The sequence below is a fragment of the Lissotriton vulgaris genome, chromosome 10 (genome assembly GCF_964263255.1).
Source record: "Lissotriton vulgaris chromosome 10, aLisVul1.2, whole genome shotgun sequence".
NCBI lineage: Eukaryota > Metazoa > Chordata > Amphibia > Caudata > Salamandridae > Lissotriton > Lissotriton vulgaris.
In genome coordinates this window covers 10,921,606-10,940,778 of record NC_141698.1, presented here as the reverse complement: position 1 = coordinate 10,940,778, position 19,173 = coordinate 10,921,606, and the positions used below count along the sequence as shown (strand labels likewise).

Here is a 19,173-nt window from a genome sequence, read left to right as displayed (position 1 = left end):
GACGGGTCTGGATGGCAAATTTGTCCGCCGTCCATCGTCAGGAGGTCCGAACGTGGATAGAGATGAATGGGCTTGCATTGTGACATTAGAAGGAGTTCCGAAAACCAAGCCTGCCTGGGCCAACGTGGGGCGATTAGAATCAAGCGGCAGGGTTGCCTGTGCATCTTCCACAACGTTCTTGGCACCAATGGGATCGGTGGAAACGCATAAGCAAACAGTCCGCTCCAATCCATGAGTAGGGCATTGCCGCTGGATTCTGGATGAGGATGCCAACTTGCGAAAGTCTGGCACTTTCGATTCATTGGGGTTGCAAAGAGGTCTATCTTGGGATGACCCCATCGACGGAACACCAGGTCTAGAGTTGGTTGGTGCAACTCCCATTCGTGAGTGGATGACGCAGACCTGCTCAGGGAATCTGCCAGTATGTTGGATGCTCCCGGCAGATGGACTGCCGTCAAAGAAATGTTGTGACGAAGTGCCCATTCCCAAATTCTTTGAGCTAGACGAGACAGAGGCTGAGATTTCGTGCCGCCGTGTTTGTTCATGTAGTGCATGCTGCTGGTGTTGTCTGTTTGAACCAGCACCGATTCCCCTTGCACCACGGGCAAGAATGCTTTGAGCGCCAGGAAGATTGCCAGCAACTCCAGTCGGTTGATATGCCAGGTTCGCTGAATCGCCGTCCATTTTCCCTTGATGGAAAGGTCCAGGAGATGGGCACCCCATCCTTCCATGGACGCATCCGTGGTTAATGTCAGATCCGGAGGCTGGGCAAGGAAAGAGACCCCTTCGTCCAGATTGGTTCGTTGTTCCCACCAGAGCAGACTGGTCTTCATGCGGGGTGTGACTGTCACCTGGTCGTTGAACGACCCTGACACTTGTCGCCATTGCAGGTCCAATTCCTCCTGTACAGGACGGGTACGCAACCTGCAATTTGGGATCAGTGCGATACAAGATGATGCCATCCCCAGAAATGATTTTAACATCCGCACTGAAACTGACTTTTTTGACCTGATGGTTGAGACCAGACGAACTATCTTCTGTCGCCGTTCGATGGAGACGAACGCTTTTGACACGTCCGTGTCTAGGATAGCTCCGAGGAAGTTCCTGTTCCGCAGAGGCATGAAGTGTGACTTTTCCACATTGATGGTCAACCCTAGACTTGAACAGGGTTTGGCACAAACGTGTGTCGTGAGCCAACTGGAGCGAGGATTGGGATTTTAGAAGACAATCGTCCAGGTAAGGAAATATCTGGACCCCTTGAAGACGCAGATGAGCCATGACCGGAGCCAGAACCTTCGTGAAAACACGAGGAGCTGATCGGAGGCCAAAAGGTAGGACCTTGAACAGATAGTGAACGTGACCCATCTTGAACCTCAAGTATTGCCGATGTCGATGGATAATTGGCACATGAAAATAGGCGTCTTGCAGGTCTATTGTCGTTAAAAAACCTCCGCTGCAGAGAAGTCGCAAGACTTCCGACAACGTCAACATGCGGAAAGATTGTTGCTTTAGGAATAGATTGAGAGCTCTCAAGTCCATAATGGGACGCCACTCCCCCGTCTTCTTTAGAATGAGGAAAAACCTTGAATAGAAACCTTTCCCTCGCTGAGATACAGGAACCACTTCGACTGCACCCTTTGTTAACAAAAGTAGAACTTGATGTTGCAGTTCTTCTAGATGGGGAGGTGGCGGGCCCGAAGGCGGAGAATGAGGAGGAATCTCTGTGAACTCCAAGGCGTGACCCTTGCGCACAATGTCCAAAACCCATTGGTCTGATGTTATTTGAGACCACTGGGAGTAAAACTGCGAGATTCGCCCTCCAACATTCTGCTGAACTTGAAAGTCATTGACGTTTGTTGTTGTTGTTGGAACCTCTATAAGTAGACTTTCCTCTATAGGACTTGGAGTGTTGTTGACGAGAAGATTGCTGATTCGAGTAACGTTGGTTTCCCTGATTGTACTGGCGGTATTGCGATTGTCCTCCTCGTGAAAAATTGGACGAGGTGCCCCGTCGACGCGCTCCACGAAAAGGCTGCTTTTTGAACTGTAAGGACCCAAGCGACTTTGCTGTGTCGGTTTCTTTCTTTATGGTCTCCAATGATTCATCGATGTGAGAACCAAACAAAGATTCTCCATCATACGGCATGTCAAGTATTTTTGACTGGACCTCTTGCCTGAACGACGTGGACTTCAACCATCCCTGGCGTCGGAGCGCCGCAGCACTGGCAAGAATACGGAAGGCAGTACTTGCCACGTCCACAGCACAGTCAATCATTTCCTCCGAAGCTCTTTGCCCATCCTGAAGGATCTGGAGCGCTTCCGCTTTGGATGTTTCCGGAAGTTGCGCAAGCAGCACGGAAATGTCTGACCACATTTGACGGTCGAAACGACCTAAAATGGCCAGAGCATTTGCGGCACGGGCTGAAGTAGACGCCATGGACGAAAACTTCTTTCCAATTGCATCTAAACGTCGACCCTCTCTATAGGGAGGGGAAGTGATAGGCGCTGCTGGGTTGCGCGCACAACGTTGCGCTGCCTGAGTCACTATGGAGTCTGGCTTAGGATGCGAGAGTAAACATGCAGGCGAGCCCGTTGGGGCCTTATATTTCTTCTCTAATCGAGGTATTTGAGCAGGCAAGGAGTTAGGAGCCTGCATGATCTTTAGCCCCTCTTTCCAAACAAATTCTATGATTGGTATGGTATGGACTTGCTTATAAGGCTGGTTCTTAAAATCATAAAGGAAACAGTCTTCCTCTCGCTGCACCCTAGGTAACTTGAAGCGGTCCGCCGCTTTATCCATCAATTTATGGAAGCTAGCGATGTCAACCGGAGGTGAATCACTGGAAAAGCCCTGTTGTGGCGAGGGTGTCTGAACTCGATAGTCATCGAATTCCGCCATATATGGATCTTGTTCATCATCTGTATCCTGATTAACCTCACCTTCCTCTCTTTCCGGCTCTGATTCATCATTCATATCTTGTTGTGAATTAGCGGGGAGAGTTGTACGCGGATTTTCCGAAGGAGCAGATTGCCTAGGAGGTGTTTGCTGAGGCAGAAAAGACATTGCTGCATCAGAGGTAACATGTCCCGGAGTACCCTGGGGGGTAGGCGGAAATCTTCTATTATAATCATCCAACATATGCTGGAGGTTGGAAAATAGCGACATTGGAATAGCCGCCATAGGAACCTGCACGCATTGTTCCTCGTGCTGGTCTACAGTCTCATCCTCATCTTCTTCAGAACTAGTGTCCTGACATTTGATTATTAAATCCGATGGACTCTGAGCATCACCATAAACAGTTTCATCCGGAACGGACTCCGTCTCATGGTCCGATACGAACAACGGAGAAGGTGGCTGTAGAGTAGGTGTTTGCAGTTGGAGCGCAGAATCCTCCACAATGCTGATAGAAGACTCCGTTGCAGGGACTGAAGTGTCCAAGGGCACTAAGGGCATATTGGCGAAGGACAGAGAACTTGAAGCTGTCGTCGACACAGCCGTTGACGTAGACCCTTGCGTCGACGACGATGATTTTGAAACAGTCGTCGGAGACGGTGATGTCTTGGATGTATTCGTCGACATAGGAGGCTTTGATACTACCGTCGACATTGTGTTTGTCGACGGGATCGTCGTCGAATCCTTGGATGAAAACTTCGCCGTCGACGAAGCTGTCGTCGACGAGCTGGTCGACGTGGTCCTCGACGTCGACGGGGTCGTCGACGGTGTCTTCGACGGTGTCTTCGACGTCGACGGTGTCTTCGTCGACGGAGTCTTCGTCGTCGACGGGAGCTTAGCCGTCGACGGGATCTTCGACGTCGACGGAACCGTAGACGATGATTTCTTCGTCGACGTTGGCTTCTTCGTCGACGATATAATAGGGACCGTCGACGAGACTGAAGAGGTAGAGGCTTTCGTAGATGTGGAAGCCGTCGACGAGAATTTCGACGACGCCGATGTCGTTGTGACAGTAGTCGTCGACGAAGCCATAGTAGCCAAACTCGTCGATGGAATGGTCGTCGACGAGCCCGTCGACGACCGCGCTGTCATAAGTGTAACCACACTTATAGAGGCTGGAAAAGACGCCTGAGAGCCAGGTCTCGTGGGAGTAGACACAGCAGTCATAGTAGCAGTAGGTGGTACTGTAGCTACAGTCAAAGCCAGCTTTTTCTTCTTTAGAAAGGGAGATGGTAACTCTTGAACACTGCCACGCTTGGAAGCCACAGAAGAAGGACCTGACTGGAAACTTTCTGCGTCTGATAAAACTGCGTCCTTATCTTGAAGGTGCTTCAGCCATAAAAGGAGACGACCCTCCCTGTCTCTGAGGGTTTTAGGAGGGAAAGTTCTACAGAACTTACAGTCAGCCACCTTGTGTTGTGGATACAAGCAGTAAATACACTTTTGGTGGGGGTCCTTCTCAAACAAACGCAGCTTCCCACAGGAAGAGCAAGGTCTACATAAAGACTTCTTACTTGACATCTTGAGAAAACACGGAGTAGAAGAGTAGGTATGAAGAAAAACTGAGCAGAGCTCCGGGAGCCTCTCTTCACATGACGTGCGGTAGAAAATCTGAGGGCTTGAGCTTCTGAGGAGAAGGTTCTAGAGGGTGCTTGAGCCTGATTGGCTGCAGTTTGGACTAACATAATGACACTGATATGTTGCAAATGAGTTTTTTCTCTCTAATTCATTCCTATGTAGGAACCTTTGTTGAGGTTTTTCAGTATATATTTTATCTGTTTTATTATGTAGTATGATATTACATATGTATATATATTAGCATTATTGCTTTTTTATTTACCGTGGGACTCCCACTTCGACGACGGGGAATATTCAAGCATGTGAATCTATGAAAGACACCCCTAATACTGGAGAACACATGTTCCACCAGTATCCACCAGTAATGCACGTTCCACCAGTAACACATATTCCACCAATAGCGCATGTTCCATCAGTAATGCACATTCCCTTAGTAACACATGTTCCACAAATAATGCATATTCCACCAGTAATGCACGTTCCACCAGTACCACATGTTCCACCAGTATTCACCAGTAATGCACAGTCCACCAGTATCCACCAGTAATGCACATTCCAATGTAATGCACGTTCCATCAGTAACGCATGTTCCACCAGTAATGCACATTCCACCAGTAACGCATGTTCCACCAGTAACACATGTTCCACCAGTATCCACCAGTAATGCACATTCCACCAGTAATGCACGTTCCAGCACTAACGCATGTTCCACCAGTAATGCGCATTCCACCAGTAATGCATGTTCCACCAGTAGCACATGTTCCACCAGTAACGCATGTTCCACCAGTAATGCACATTCCACCAGTAATGCACGTTCAACCAGTAATGCATGTTTCACCAGTAACACATGTTCCACCAGTAATACACATTCTAATGTAATGCACGTTCCACCAGTAATGCACATTCCACCAGTATCCACCAGAAATGCACGTTCCACCAGTAACTCATGTTCCACCAGTAATGCATATTCCACCAGTAATGCATGTTCCACCTGTAATGCACGTTCCACCAGTAACACATGTTCCCCAATAACGCATGTTTCATCAGTAATGCACATTCCATTAGTAAAGCATGTTCCACCAGTAATGCACATTCCAATGTAATGCACGTTCCACCAGTAACACATGTTCCACCAGTAAATCACGTTCCACCAGTAACACATGTTCCACCAATAGCGCATTGTCCATCAGTATCCATCAGTAATGCACATTCCATTAGTAACGTATGTTCCACCAGTAATGCACATTCCAATGTAATGCACGTTCCACCAGTAACGCATGTTCCACCAGTAATGCACATTCCACCAGTATCCACCAGAAATGCACGTTCCACCAGTAACTCATGTTCCACCAGTAATGCATATTCCACCAGTAATGCATGTTCCACCTGTAATGCATATTCCACAGTAACGCATGTTTCACCAATAACACATGTTCCACCAGTATCCACCAGTAATGCATGTTCCACCAGTAATGCACATTCCACCAGTAACACATGTTCCACCAGTATCCACCAGTAAGGCATGTTCCACCAGTAACAAATGTTCCAGCAATAACGCATGTTCCATCAGTATCCACCAGTAACACACATATTGCCATTAACACACAATCCACCAGTAACACATGTTCCATCAGTATCCACCAGTAACACATATTTCGCCAGTAACACACAATCCACCAGTAACACGTTTCACCAGAATCCACCAGCAATGCACATTCCACCAGTAATGCACGTTCCACTAAGAAATGCATGTTCCACCAGTAACACGTTCCATCAGTATCCATCAGTAATAAGCGTTCCACCAGTATCCACCAGTAACGCACATTCCGAGAGTAATGAACGTTCCACCAGTATCCACCAGTAATGCACAATCCACATTCCACTAGTATCCACCAGTAATGCACGGTCCACCAGTATCCACCAGTAACACGTTCCATCAGTATCCATCAGTAATGAACGTTCCACCAGTATCCACCAGTAACGCACATTCCATCAGTAATGAACGTTCCACCAGTATCCACCAGTAACGCACATTCCATCAGTAATGAACGTTCCACCAGTATCCACCAGTAACGCACATTCCATCAATAGTGAACGTTCCACCAGTAACGCACATTCCATCAATAGTGAACGTTCCACCAGTAACGCACATTCCATCAGTAGTGAACGTTCCACCAGTAACGCACATTCCATCAGTAGTGAACGTTCCACCAGTATTACGCCCCAATACAACTGATCGCTCCCAGGTTCACCATGGCTGTTCACTATTGAATGATTTGTCTATGCAAATTTGATGGCTTGACAACCATGTGAGTCTCAACAAAGCTCTTCAACTATTTAATTCTGTAGATTTTCCACCCTGCTTTGTCGCGTATAGTTGGGTTTGTTGTTCTGTTGCTACTGAACAGTTTTCTTTCATTACGGAGAGCGGAACTCCCGGAGTTCCACTCTGCAGAGTTCTGCGGAGTTATGTCGAAACTCCATGAGACTCCGCGGAGTTCCGCCTGTGGCAAAATGACGCCCAGTCCTAATGAAGGCAATACCTCTGTCTCCTTCCATACTGTGTATTTAGACCTGCCGCAGTCTGCAATGTTAGATTGCAGTGCACAGAAACATCACGTTACTGGTGTTAGGGTGAGGTGAAGAGCAACAACAGCCCTGCAGGTTATCCCACCCCCGGCATAGGGAAGCGAGACATTTAGTGAAACATTTAGTTCACAGAGCTCGCCATCTGCTGTAGCAGTGTTTGCAGGGGGAGGGGTTATCTGACGTAGATTAGCCCCTGCTTGCCGTTGAGTTGTCTTTGTTTTAAAGAAGTGCTTCTGCTAGTAATTCCCCTCTCTGAAATCTGAAAGCCTGACCTCTACTTCCCCCACATATGCACACATATGGAAAAAGTGGACCTTAATCCACCTCAAGGTGAGATAGGCCTGACTCAGTTGCTTTTACTGGCGCCTCCGCTCATTGCCAGGGGGGTGGTCAAAACAGGCTAGACGCGTGCGTGCTGTTTTCAAGTTCTCGTCCTGTACCTTAGGCATGCAGGGGTGAGCACTGCACGCCGCCTGGACTCTGCTTATCTTCGCACTCTAGGTGTCCACACACACACTGGCACGGATGCCCACCATGTCCACAGTCAATACATGCAGGACCTCCTTCCCTCACAGCGATCATTGGTTTATTTCAACAGCAGCTGCACTGCAGCCGCATCTTCACCACCCCTGGGGAGCTCAGGCCAAGTGTTACAAACACAGGTAGGCACTGCCACCCCGCCCCCAGAGCTCAAGTCCAGTTCACACTGAACAACCAGGCCCTAGCCGTGGCCCAGTTCCGTCCCAGGAGGAGGACCGTGCATTGTAAACCCTTTGAGACTTCCAGAGAGCTGCAACTCCCCGTACCTCAGTTGTGCTCAAAGCACACTTCTTCACACAGGTTGTAACATAACACTGACCGGCCCCCACCATAAGCCCTCACCTTGAGCCAGCGCCGTGCACCCTGTCCGCTTCCCACAGATGGCTCAGCTAGGGCCCATGGATATATCCCCAGTTGCCGTCGCACTCACCGATATAGAGCATGCTCCGCAGTCCTGGGATCTAGGATTCAAGGCTCCGATACCGACTCTGCCCCCTCCGTTCCGTGTGGCCAGAAGACCACGGCGGATCACTATTTTCCTCCAGTCCCCCCTTCGTTCCACGAGACAAAGCAGCACACACCACGAGCGACACCAACACTCCTATCCCAAACCTTGGCGCGTGCATCACGGACATTAGAGCTAGGTAAATGCGTGTATGTTATTGCTGTCTCAGGCAGAGTGCATGGCTAGACTATCATGATGCCAAGGTACCTCTCATGGCACGTGAAGCATGCAATGCTTTGTTATGTGCTCATGGGGTGAGTGGTGCGTGCTGGTAAAATCCGCTCCACCAGTGAATGGTGGAGTTTTTGCTGAACTCCTTGCTCCAAGGGGAGCGCAGAGTGGCAAAATTCCGCAAACGCCGCCTGCAGATCGGGGTTTTCTGCCGACCCCTTGTGCCAAGCTGTCTCGAGGAAGGAACGTCCATTGTGAATCTCCCTGCTCATGACGAGCTCAGCTCGTCATGAGGCACGGTTGAGCTGTGCTCATGACGAGCTGAGCTCGTCATGAACAATGGGAATGAAGGGAATGCAGCACAGGAGGAAAATCTCTCAAGCACCCAAGGTGTTAAATCAAATATAATCTCATGCCCAAGCCAAGCTTTAAAACTAAACAAGCATTAGCAATGTCAATAGGTGCAGCATATGAATGGAAGTGACTTTTATATTATTGATGACTATAGGCACTCAATAAGTCATCATACAGACACTCTATCACTCACCTTGGCACTTGTGCATCCATTCATTCATCCACTGACTCATTTCTGCATTCAAATTCTGAGACAACCACAATAAAAGAGAGACAAATTCAAGAACATGTGATCGATAAATTAGAAGAAACAAGGAGAAAAAAGAAAAAGCACGTCACCATCTAAACATAGGTGGCTTATGCTTACAAACTCTCGTCCACCAGCCCAGGCGCGAGATGTAAGTCGTTTCTCCTGTAGGGATTTTCCTCTGCTTACATTCATCAGTGTGCCGAGCAGATTTTACCAGCACATAGCAGGCCTGTATGGGTAATGCATCTTCTGTAAGCACAGCAACAGGATCAATCAAACAATCAAGGCATTTATATATAGCGCACTACTCACCCGGAGGGTCTCAAGGCGCTTGGGGAGGGGGGGGTCCGCTACTGCTCGAACAGCCAGGCCTTGAGCTGCTTCCTGAAGGCGAGGTGGTCCTGGGTCAGGCGGAGGTGGGTCAGGAGTGAGTTCCAAGTCTTGGCGGCCAGGTAGGAGAAGGACCTTCCTCCTGTGGTGGCTCTTCGGATGCGGGGGACAGCGGTAAGGGCGTGACCGGTCGATCGAAGCTGGCGTGTGGGAGTGTAGAAGTTGAGGCGGCTGTTGAGGTATCCTGGGCCTTGGTTGTGTAAGGCTTTGTGTGCGTGGGTGAGGAGACGGAAGGTGATTCTCTTGTTGACCGGAAGCCAGTGCAGGTCTCTCAGGTGGCCGGAGATGTGGCTGTGTCGAGGGATGTCGAGGATGAGTCTTGCTGAGGCGTTCTGGATCAGCTGGAGTTTCTTCTGGAGTTTTGCGGTGGTTCCGGCGTAGAGGGAGTTGCCGTAGTCCAGTCGGCTGGTGACGAGGGCCTGGGTGACCGTCTTCCTGGTCTCGGTGGGGATTTACCGGAAGATCTTACGAAGCATGCGCAGGATGTTGAAGCACGACGAGGAGACGGCGTTGACTTGTCTGGTCATGGAGAGAGAGGAGTCCAGGATAAAGCCCAGGTTGCATGCGAGGTCTGTTGGTTTGGGTGCGCTGCCCAGGGCGGGGGGCCACCAGGAGTCGTCCCAGGCGGAGGGTGAAGATCCCAGGATGAGGACTTCCGTCTTGTCTGAGTTCAGTTTCAGGCGGCTGTTGCGGATTACTACCTGTTGCGCCTTAGCTTAAATTAAACCAGTTCAAATTGATCATTTCTATCCAAGTGCATAACAAGGGATTCTCTTGTGGTTTTCCAGTATCTTCTTCAAACCCCACTTAGATACACGGTTTCTCACTGGAAGCATTGCTACCGTATGACACGGGAGAAGGAATTGCCCTTTGCACTAAAATGGGTAAGTGCTAGTCACCGATGAATAAATCACAGTTTGAGCCACTTTTACTCTCAGCTCCGGTCAATATATTTATGCTGAGATTTGCATGTTGGTGAAACGTATTGTAAACAACTGCTTCTCGCAGCCTTGCCTCAATAGCTGGTAATAAATGCATATAAACTGAAGCTTCACCCTTGCCTTCTTTTTATAGGATGATTGGCGGTGTAGGCAAGTATATTGGACTGAGTCCACAAACACCACGGGTGAATATGATTAGTGTGCACAAGTGCATGTACGCACAGTGACGGGATCACTATTTTACCACTAATGGGTACACACAAGTCACGTATGAGAGACGGTTTGATATATATGCATTCACCATGTAAGTATGGCATACCTATGTGCTATAGGTTATACAAGCCCACCATTGTAGGATTGCTAAGTTATGCAGGGATGCATTTGGGATAACAGGGATGTTGTATAGTGTGAACCCCACCAACCCTTCTCCATACATATTGCATTGTAAGGAGGCCAGCGTCCGTCCTCTATAATATGGTTTTATAAGCTGAAACAATACTCTGTCAGTCTATAATTGTAGTTAATCGCCATTGATAACGACGATTCGTCTACTTTAGAGATATATGCCATCAACATCTGGATGAATTTGAGTGACTACTGAGGTAAGTGTTAACATTTGAGAATACTCTAATGGACTGATAGCCTTCATACATGCTAATGTCCCTCTTTCATTTATCCCCAGGGTTTATAAACAGATGGTTTATGTCCTGATGAGGCCCAAGGATTTATGCCATTGGGTTGAAACGTCACAATATTTCAGTTGTCCTATCAAGCAATTAAAATGAAGATCTCAAAATACCATTGGACTTTGCCTCTTGCCTATTATTTTGGCAACCTGGAATGTAACTGTGTGTCTAAATACCACATACATACACAAACAAATACAGACGCATAGCAGGTGGTAAAACGCTGCTGGCAAAAAGAGTGGAGCCGCTGCACTGCAAGGAAGCAGCCGACTGTAAGTGGGGGGCAGCCCGCTGGCGAGCAGAGGATGAGCTTGCACTAGCCAAGGGAATCTGCCACCAGCAAACAAGTGTTGACCATTACATAAGGACGGCTGCGCTTCACAGAAGTGACAAGTTATATCACTTTCACCAGAAATATCAAACTACTTAACAAAGATACTAAACTAGGAAATAATATGCAATGACAACAAATTATAATACATTTTTCTGAAAATATAAAGTACTAACACACAATTAACAATTAGTCATATTTCTGCAGAATCGAAAAGTTTCACCAGTTATGTAAAAAAGTAAAAGTTAACAGAGTGAGCAAATGCAAAATTATGAAACTACGTCGCAGGCTGAGGAAACAACCGCATAAGACAATATTGAAGAATTCACAAACGACAATGTGACAAGTAATATTACCACATTACAGATTATTTCTAAATTGAGACAGTATATTAGCAGTTTTCTATATTAGCAAAAACCAGGATAGAACCTTAGATTATTTTACAAAGTAAGCAAATTATGTCACAGAAATGGAAACTTGTAAAAGCATTTTGGAAAATTCGAAAATGATATGTCAGAAAGTGTCAAATTATGTCACCGGATTTTGCACACTTTGATAACTATGTGTGGAGGCCAAGGTTGTACTTACAGTCTTGATCCACATCAGCATAGTCTTAAAAAAATAGAAATAAAGCAAGGGTTAGTAGGTGTGTCCTGATGACTATATAAACACGTGAGAAAACATAGTTTAGGCATTGTTGCGTAGAGGGTGGAGGCATAGTTTATGCATTGCTTGTGTAGAGGGTGGAAGACATAGTTAATGCATTGCTTGAGATGAGGGTGGAGGACATAGTTTATGCGGTATTCAGTTTATGCATTGCTTGAGCTGTAGGTGGAGGCATAGTTTATGCATTGTTTGAGATGAGGGTGGAGGACATAGTTTATGCATTGTTTGAGTAGGGGGTGGAGGACATAGTTTATGCATTGCTTGAGTAGCGGGTCGAGGACATAGTTTATGCGCTGCTTAAGTAGTGGGTGGACGACATAGTTAATGCGTTGCTTGAGTAGCGGGTGGAAGACTAGGGGGTCGATTCAGATTTGGGAAAAACCGCTCCGAATAGCCGTTCGGAGCGTTTTTCCCATACGAATCATACCCCGCAACGTCCCCCGTACGTACGAGGAAGTACGATTCGTACTAGGAACTGGACTCCGTACTAATCGTACAGAGACCGTACAAATCAAATCCCCATACGAATCTCCCTCGGAACCCGCTGTACGCAACATCTGTACGGTTCGCGGCTGCTTTTTCCGACCCGGCAAGTACGATTCGTGTCGGGTACGCACCGTACGACCCTTTTTCTACGGGAGCTGAAAACAGCCGTAAAAGCAGAGTTCGCCCCCAAACAGGTACAGAACGCCCTGGGTACGGTGCGTACACCCCATGATCGCAGGGGTACGTATCGTACCCCTGCGATCTTGGGGTGTATGCACCGTACCCGCGATCTTGTGGTGTGCGCACGTACCCCAAGTTCGCTGGGTGTACAGTGCGTACACCCTGCGATCGCGGGGTACAGTGCGTACACCACATGATCGCAGGGGTACGCACCATACCCCTGCGATCTTGGGGTGTACGCACCGTACGGTGTGTAAGTGATTGTGAGAAAATCGTACGGATTTTTTTTTCCCGAATCGAATCGACCCCATAGTCTATGCATTTCTTGAGTACAGGGTGGAGGCATAGTTTATGCATTGCTTGCGAAGAGGGTGGAGGAAATAGTTTGTACATTGCTCGCATAGAGGGTGGTGGACATAGTTCAAGCAGTGCTTGAGTAGAGGATAGAGGACATAAGTAATGCATTGCTAGTGTAGGGGCTGGAGGAAATAGTTCATGTATTGCTTATTGCTTGTATTACGGGTGGAAGACATAATTGTGCCCTGCTTGAGTAGAGGGTGGAGAACATAGTTTATGCATTGCTTGATTAGAGGGTGGAGGGCGTAGTTTATGCGTTGCTTGTGTAGAGGGTGGAGAACATAGTTTATGCATTGCTTGCATAGAGGGAGGTGGACATAGTTTATGTATTGCTTGATTAGAGTGTGGAGGAAGTAGTTTATGAATTGCTGGAGTAGATGGAAGAGGGCATTGTTTATGCATTGCTTGAGTAGAGGGTAGGGGCATCGTTTATGCATTGCTTGCATATAGTGTGGAGGAAATAGTTAATGCATTGCGTGAGTACAGGGTGGAGGACATAGTTCAAGCAGTGCTTGAGTAGAGGGTAGAGGACATAAGTAATGCATTGCTTGCATAGAGGGAGGTGGACATAGTTTATGCGTTGCTTGTGTAGAGGGTGGTCATACCTGTACTGATGATACAGAATATTATTCACGTTTGCAGTACATTTTAATAAATCTCATGCTATATTTTAGTTTATGTTTAAGTCTACAACACAGTTTGGTAAATGTATTACATTCAAGCTAAGGTCATATCAAAGTGAAGCAACACTTATGTTGGATGTTAGCAAATGTCCTGCTGATAGTTTCTGTTTTCATAACGCTCATGCAGAGGTTTAGTAAATACAGCACTATTACATTTTAGTAAGCGCCATAATGAGGCAAAGGTTATACTGCATTTTAGTAAAGGTTACCGTGTATGCCTATAAAGGTATACTCCATTATAGTAAATATTTAGGTAAAGGGTAAACAATAGTCTAGTGTAATGTTATAATGAAACTAAGTTACAGTAATACTCAATGTAGGTAATTATAATACCACGTTTTAGTATAGATAACAGCATATTTTAGTAAAGTTTAAATCACATTTTAGTAAACGGCATATATCATATGTATTAGCTTTGTATTTTGGTAAAGCTTACATCACATGATAGTTTATGTATTGTACTTTAGCAAAAGTCATACTAATGTTTAGTAAGATGATACTACTTTTTTGTGAATTGTAAACTTCATTTGATATGTATTTAAGGGGAAGACATGTAGTATTTCAGTAAATATGTATTTGCTTTTTAGTAAACGTCACACAGACATATAGTAAAGATGGCAAACCTTGTTATTAATTGTTGTATTGTGTTTTATTAAAATGTACACTGCTTACTTGAATAAAAGTTCTACTGAATTTTGGTATGTATAGTAATGCAATTTTGAAAATGTTAAATACATTTTTAAATGTTGCATTATATTTTTAATTTCAACTGCATATTAGTAGATTTTGAGTTACTTTCTAGAATTTATGACATTTGTAGTAAATGTTGCACTGCATTTTAGTACAGATTTCAGTGAATATCTAGAGCATATATTATGTACACACTGCATTTCAGTAAAGGTTACACTGTGTCTTAGATAATGTTTCACTGTATTTTACGACATTTATTGTATTTTAGTAAAGGCTGTACTCCATTTTATTAAAGTTTGATTACTATTTATTTATAACATTGGAAAATGTTACCAAAAAGGTAAATGATGTGCAGTACAGTTACCAAAATTGCAATGCAACGTTTGATGAAATGCAGTACAACGTGCACTTTTATGCTGGATATACTAAAGCGTAAAAAGTTTAACACTAATAATTTTGGATAATGGTTACACTGCATCCAAGGCAGTGTACACTGAGTTTGAATTTGTGTGATATCACATTGGAGTAAAGGTTTCATTACCTTTTAATAAATGTTTTCACTATCATAAGGGCTGGACTACATCTCAGTAAGCATGTCAGTAATAAAACATAAATAAATACAGCATTTTACTAAATGTGATCATGAATGACAGCAAGGATTTTACAACAATTTAGTAATGGTCAAAATCCAATTTAGTTAGTTATGTAACGCATTCTATTTTCTATTACATTTCTACAATCCATATTTATGGGAATGCATTGTAATATAACGTCATGGGGTGTAGAAAGTAAAATTGCTAGATTAGCAACTGATTGAGTGAAACAGGGATGTTTAAGCACATGCTATGGTAATGCAGTTTAACTCCTGTACTGCAACAACTTGGTCTCTGGTGTGTCAATTGTTAGAAAGCAAACGCGTCTAGGCAAACTCAATTAGGTTAAAGTCCTTTATTGTAACAATCCGTGTGCATTTTCACTTTCAGCCAGCTCTGGGTTTTCAACCAACAGAACTTTTTATGCTGGTATTTGTAGTTTTTTCTTTTACTAAATATTTGCAATTTTTCCTGAATTTATGAATCCCCACCTCCCAGGACTTCTCAGGGCAGGGAATGCATGGAAATCTACTTGAAACTGCATTTTTTTATGTTCCTAGTTGCAAACTCTAGTACATTTGCTCCATGCGGTAAACCTGCCTGACAGTGTGGTAAAGACAAGCACAATGTTTGGACCACTCATCAACATATTTGTTGGGGGCTCTATGGCTTTTGCATGGCCAGTCTAATATCATTCTCCTGCCCAACCCTTACAGTTATGTATTGAATAAAGTGCAGTGCAGTCTCAAGGGACTCTTGGCGCTTGAAGAATAACAAGGCATTGAGCAGACAGGTACTCGTGAGTGACTGGTAGAAGTTACTGATTACACGCCCGGACATTCCTCGGTTTATAGCGCCCCTAGTAGTTAGGCTGGGCTGTAACTCCAGAACAGAGGTCGATGCGCCACAAAGGTCTGGCCTCCTCTGCTGCAGAAGCCGTTTGCCAGAGGAGTTGATGGGTCGGGGGTGGAACTAATAAATAAAAGTCTACTCTTTGCCCCACCAGACATTGCAGGCGGTGTTTGAGGACAGGTGGGAGGCAAGAGTCACATTTTGTTATAGTGGCCAGTGGGGTGGTGGCTTTCTGGAAAATAAATTATGAGAGTAGAAAATCACCAGTACCTGCACATTTTCTGCCAAACCTGTTCCTTTACATCTACTTATCTTAATTTTGTGACTCACAATGTGGAATTTGGAACCAGAATTTGCTTTTGCAGAACTAGGTTATACTTAGATTTTCCAACATTGTAGTGAAATAGGTCCAATATGTTGTCTACCCTCATACCTGAAGATGCACCACACACCCAGGAGATTGTTCCCTCTGTGGCATCCCCCAATCCTCCTGAACTGCTCCCAGTCTGAAGGCGGCTTACCTGTGTAGTCCTCAAAGTCTCCTTCCACGCCTGAAGGGAGAAAGAAGTGAAGGAATATTCATTGTAAGGGGTTAACTGAAATATACAGGTCACTGGTGCAAACTTAGTACAATTAAAACAACAAAGGTGAATCCTGTCGGCCTCTTTGCACAGCTAGTGAGAGTTACACCTGATTCTAACAGAGGGCAGACCCGTTCTCTGATAAGAAAAGTCCAGTTCATGTCTGCTAGGAAGCTCTGTCCTTCTTGGTGGATAACCAGCTGGGTGAAACAGGTGGAGGTGAAACCATGTCCTCCAAAGTTTCAAGGCAAACCTGATTCAAGTTGATGAATTCAACTTGATGACTTTTATTATTTAATTTTTCCTTCATGGTATGTTTTTCACTAGATCACAGAGAGCGTTCTTCCTCTCAGCCTTTCTTAGGGCCCTGCATGAGCCCCCCAAGCCCTCTCCTCCTCCTCTCCTGTTCTTTATCCTTAGCCTGCTGATGGGGGCTGAAGCCCTCCTTCTCATTCAACACCTGGTCCCTACTTCATATTTCCTTTGAATTTAAAAGTTTGTCTTTTGGGTCTGGTAAAGCCAACCTCTAGAGTTCAGTACAATGGCTTGTTAGAGTCCGCCCCTTCGGTCATTGGCTTGAGACATTGTCAATCGCATTTTGGATCAGCCCATAGGAATATTTAGTCTCACTTCCATGCGATTGGCTGTTTGGGTGTATCCTTCCAAATACTAGTAGGAGCTTATGTACATCTGAAAACTGATAGTTACACACACACACACATATTTTTTTCACTTTCTGGCAAAACAAATACATCGCTAGGAATGCCAAGGACCTGTTCCTATCTAATTACTATAGTTAAAAGAACAGCCGCTTTGGCATTCTTGGCAATATTCGTCATCTGGTCTGCAGATAACATTCAGCTTCCTACTTTTTTTTTTTTTTTAGTCCTCATCTCACCTTGTCAAGTTGTTGCGGATCTTGTACAGCCTTATACTCTAACAGGGGGCCACTTTGCTTACCGCATTCACTTGGGTCACCTGACCTATCCCCTTTTAGTACGGGGACATGGTGTAATCATTGGACCAACTGGGTGAGTCTTAGATTTCGTCCCCAACTCATTAGAGGATGCCAGATGTTAGATCGCTTATCCTCTACACCCTCACACTCCAGCCGGGCCATGGCAAATGTTGCTTTAAGCCAGTCCTCTCTTATCGGGGGAAAAGGGTCTTTCCATCTCCTGCAGATTTCTCTCCTCACCAATAGGATCATATATAATAACAGACCTTTGTCCTGCCACGAAGCAGTCTGACAAAAAAGACCATCATCTCCAAATAAGACCAAGGAGAGATTTACCTCCACCCTGGTCTTAAAAACTCCCAACAGGGTGTCCCCCGCTTCTTCCCAAAAATGTTCCATCTCTGTACATTCATAAAAAATATGTATGTCGTTGGCTAACGAAGTGTGACATCTCGGACATTTAGGTGGAGGTGTTGGGGCAAATTTTGCTATTTTATACGGTGTATAATAGAGTCTATTGATGACAAAAAATGGTTCTCTTTCAAGCAGGCAGGTTTTATAAACTTATATAGTGTCTTTAAAAATGGTTCAAAGAGGGCCTCTGCCTGCAATGCCATGGTGGATTGACTCCATGCCGCCTCTGAGGGTGGGATCCCAAGATCTTCAGCCTTTAATAAATGGTTATACCACATAGATATTTCCTTTTTAACTGGTAGGATGGATTGACACAGCCTCTCAATTTCCCGTTTCCTTTTATCTCATCCCGTTCCGCAGCGAACCAGGAGACTAACTGAAGGTATTTAAATCTTGATAATCCAGTCCCTACCTTTGCCCTCAGATATTCCCATGGATGTACCCCCTCAATATCAATCAATTCCGTCCAGATAGTAATTCCCGCTCTCGTTATTGGTGTTGCCAGGGTATCTCTCAGACATTCCGGGGTTCTGGGCGAGTCCCAAACAGGAGCCAGATCTGAATAGTAGCCGATCCTCCAGCTGATCCTTACCCTATACCACACCTCCAGGGCTGCCCTTAGAACCTTCAGATGAACCCGCTTGAAAAATCTTGGGGATCCAAACTTATACATGAAGTGGTGCTGCTTTCTGACATCATACATCTACATTCCTGCTTTACAAATAAGATTCAGTGGAGAATGAAAACAAAACTACTATGACCCTTAACACTGTATTTATCTGTTTCTCTACTCGTCTTTTTAAACTGAACTGAAAAGATCTCTACAAACACCTTTCATTTTAAAATTTAGATATTTTATGCACAGTTTTGAAATTTATTTTAAGATCATGCAGAGCCAGGACTCAATACTATTTCAAAGCTCCATATCGCTTGAACTTCCATTTTGCATTTTTCCTGCCATGCCACTCCTCCTTTCCCAAATAACCTGTAACCATAGATCTTTGTTTATAAAACACCTCCAGACGATCCGCCATCTTGGATTATACCAATGTAACATCTTATTTTTCACAGAAGTGTGGCCATCTTGAATTTTGATTATCACGCCTCTCTTCTGTCACTGGCGGCCATCTTGCATCATTTTGAATGTTGAAGAATGGACCTACCACCTGTCACAGGAGGACGCCCATCTTGGATTTTGCTTATTACACCTCCCATCTGTCACAGAAGGACAGCTATCTTGTATCATTTTGGATGTTGGAGAATGGACCTACCATCTGTTACAGGGGGACGGCCATCTTGGATTTTGCCTATCATGCCTCCCATCTGTCACTAACGGCCATCTTGTTTCATTTTGGATATTGGAGAATGGACCTACCATCTGTCACAGAAGGACGGCCATCTTGGATTTTGCCTATCACGCCTCCC

At 45.3% G+C, this 19,173-nt stretch overlaps 1 protein-coding gene across 1 annotated transcript in view; it reads right to left on the bottom strand.

Moving 5' to 3' along the window:
- Positions 1-19,173, bottom strand: part of ITIH6 (inter-alpha-trypsin inhibitor heavy chain family member 6) — a 191,660-nt gene that overhangs the window by 24,209 nt on the left and 148,278 nt on the right. The window contains exons 9-10 of the mRNA XM_086940184.1: positions 16,317-16,346; positions 11,877-11,900 (exon numbers count right to left, since the gene is read on the bottom strand). Of these exons, the coding sequence (XP_086796310.1) occupies positions 11,877-11,900; positions 16,317-16,346 (54 nt within the window). The remainder of the gene's footprint in view (positions 1-11,876; positions 11,901-16,316; positions 16,347-19,173) is intronic.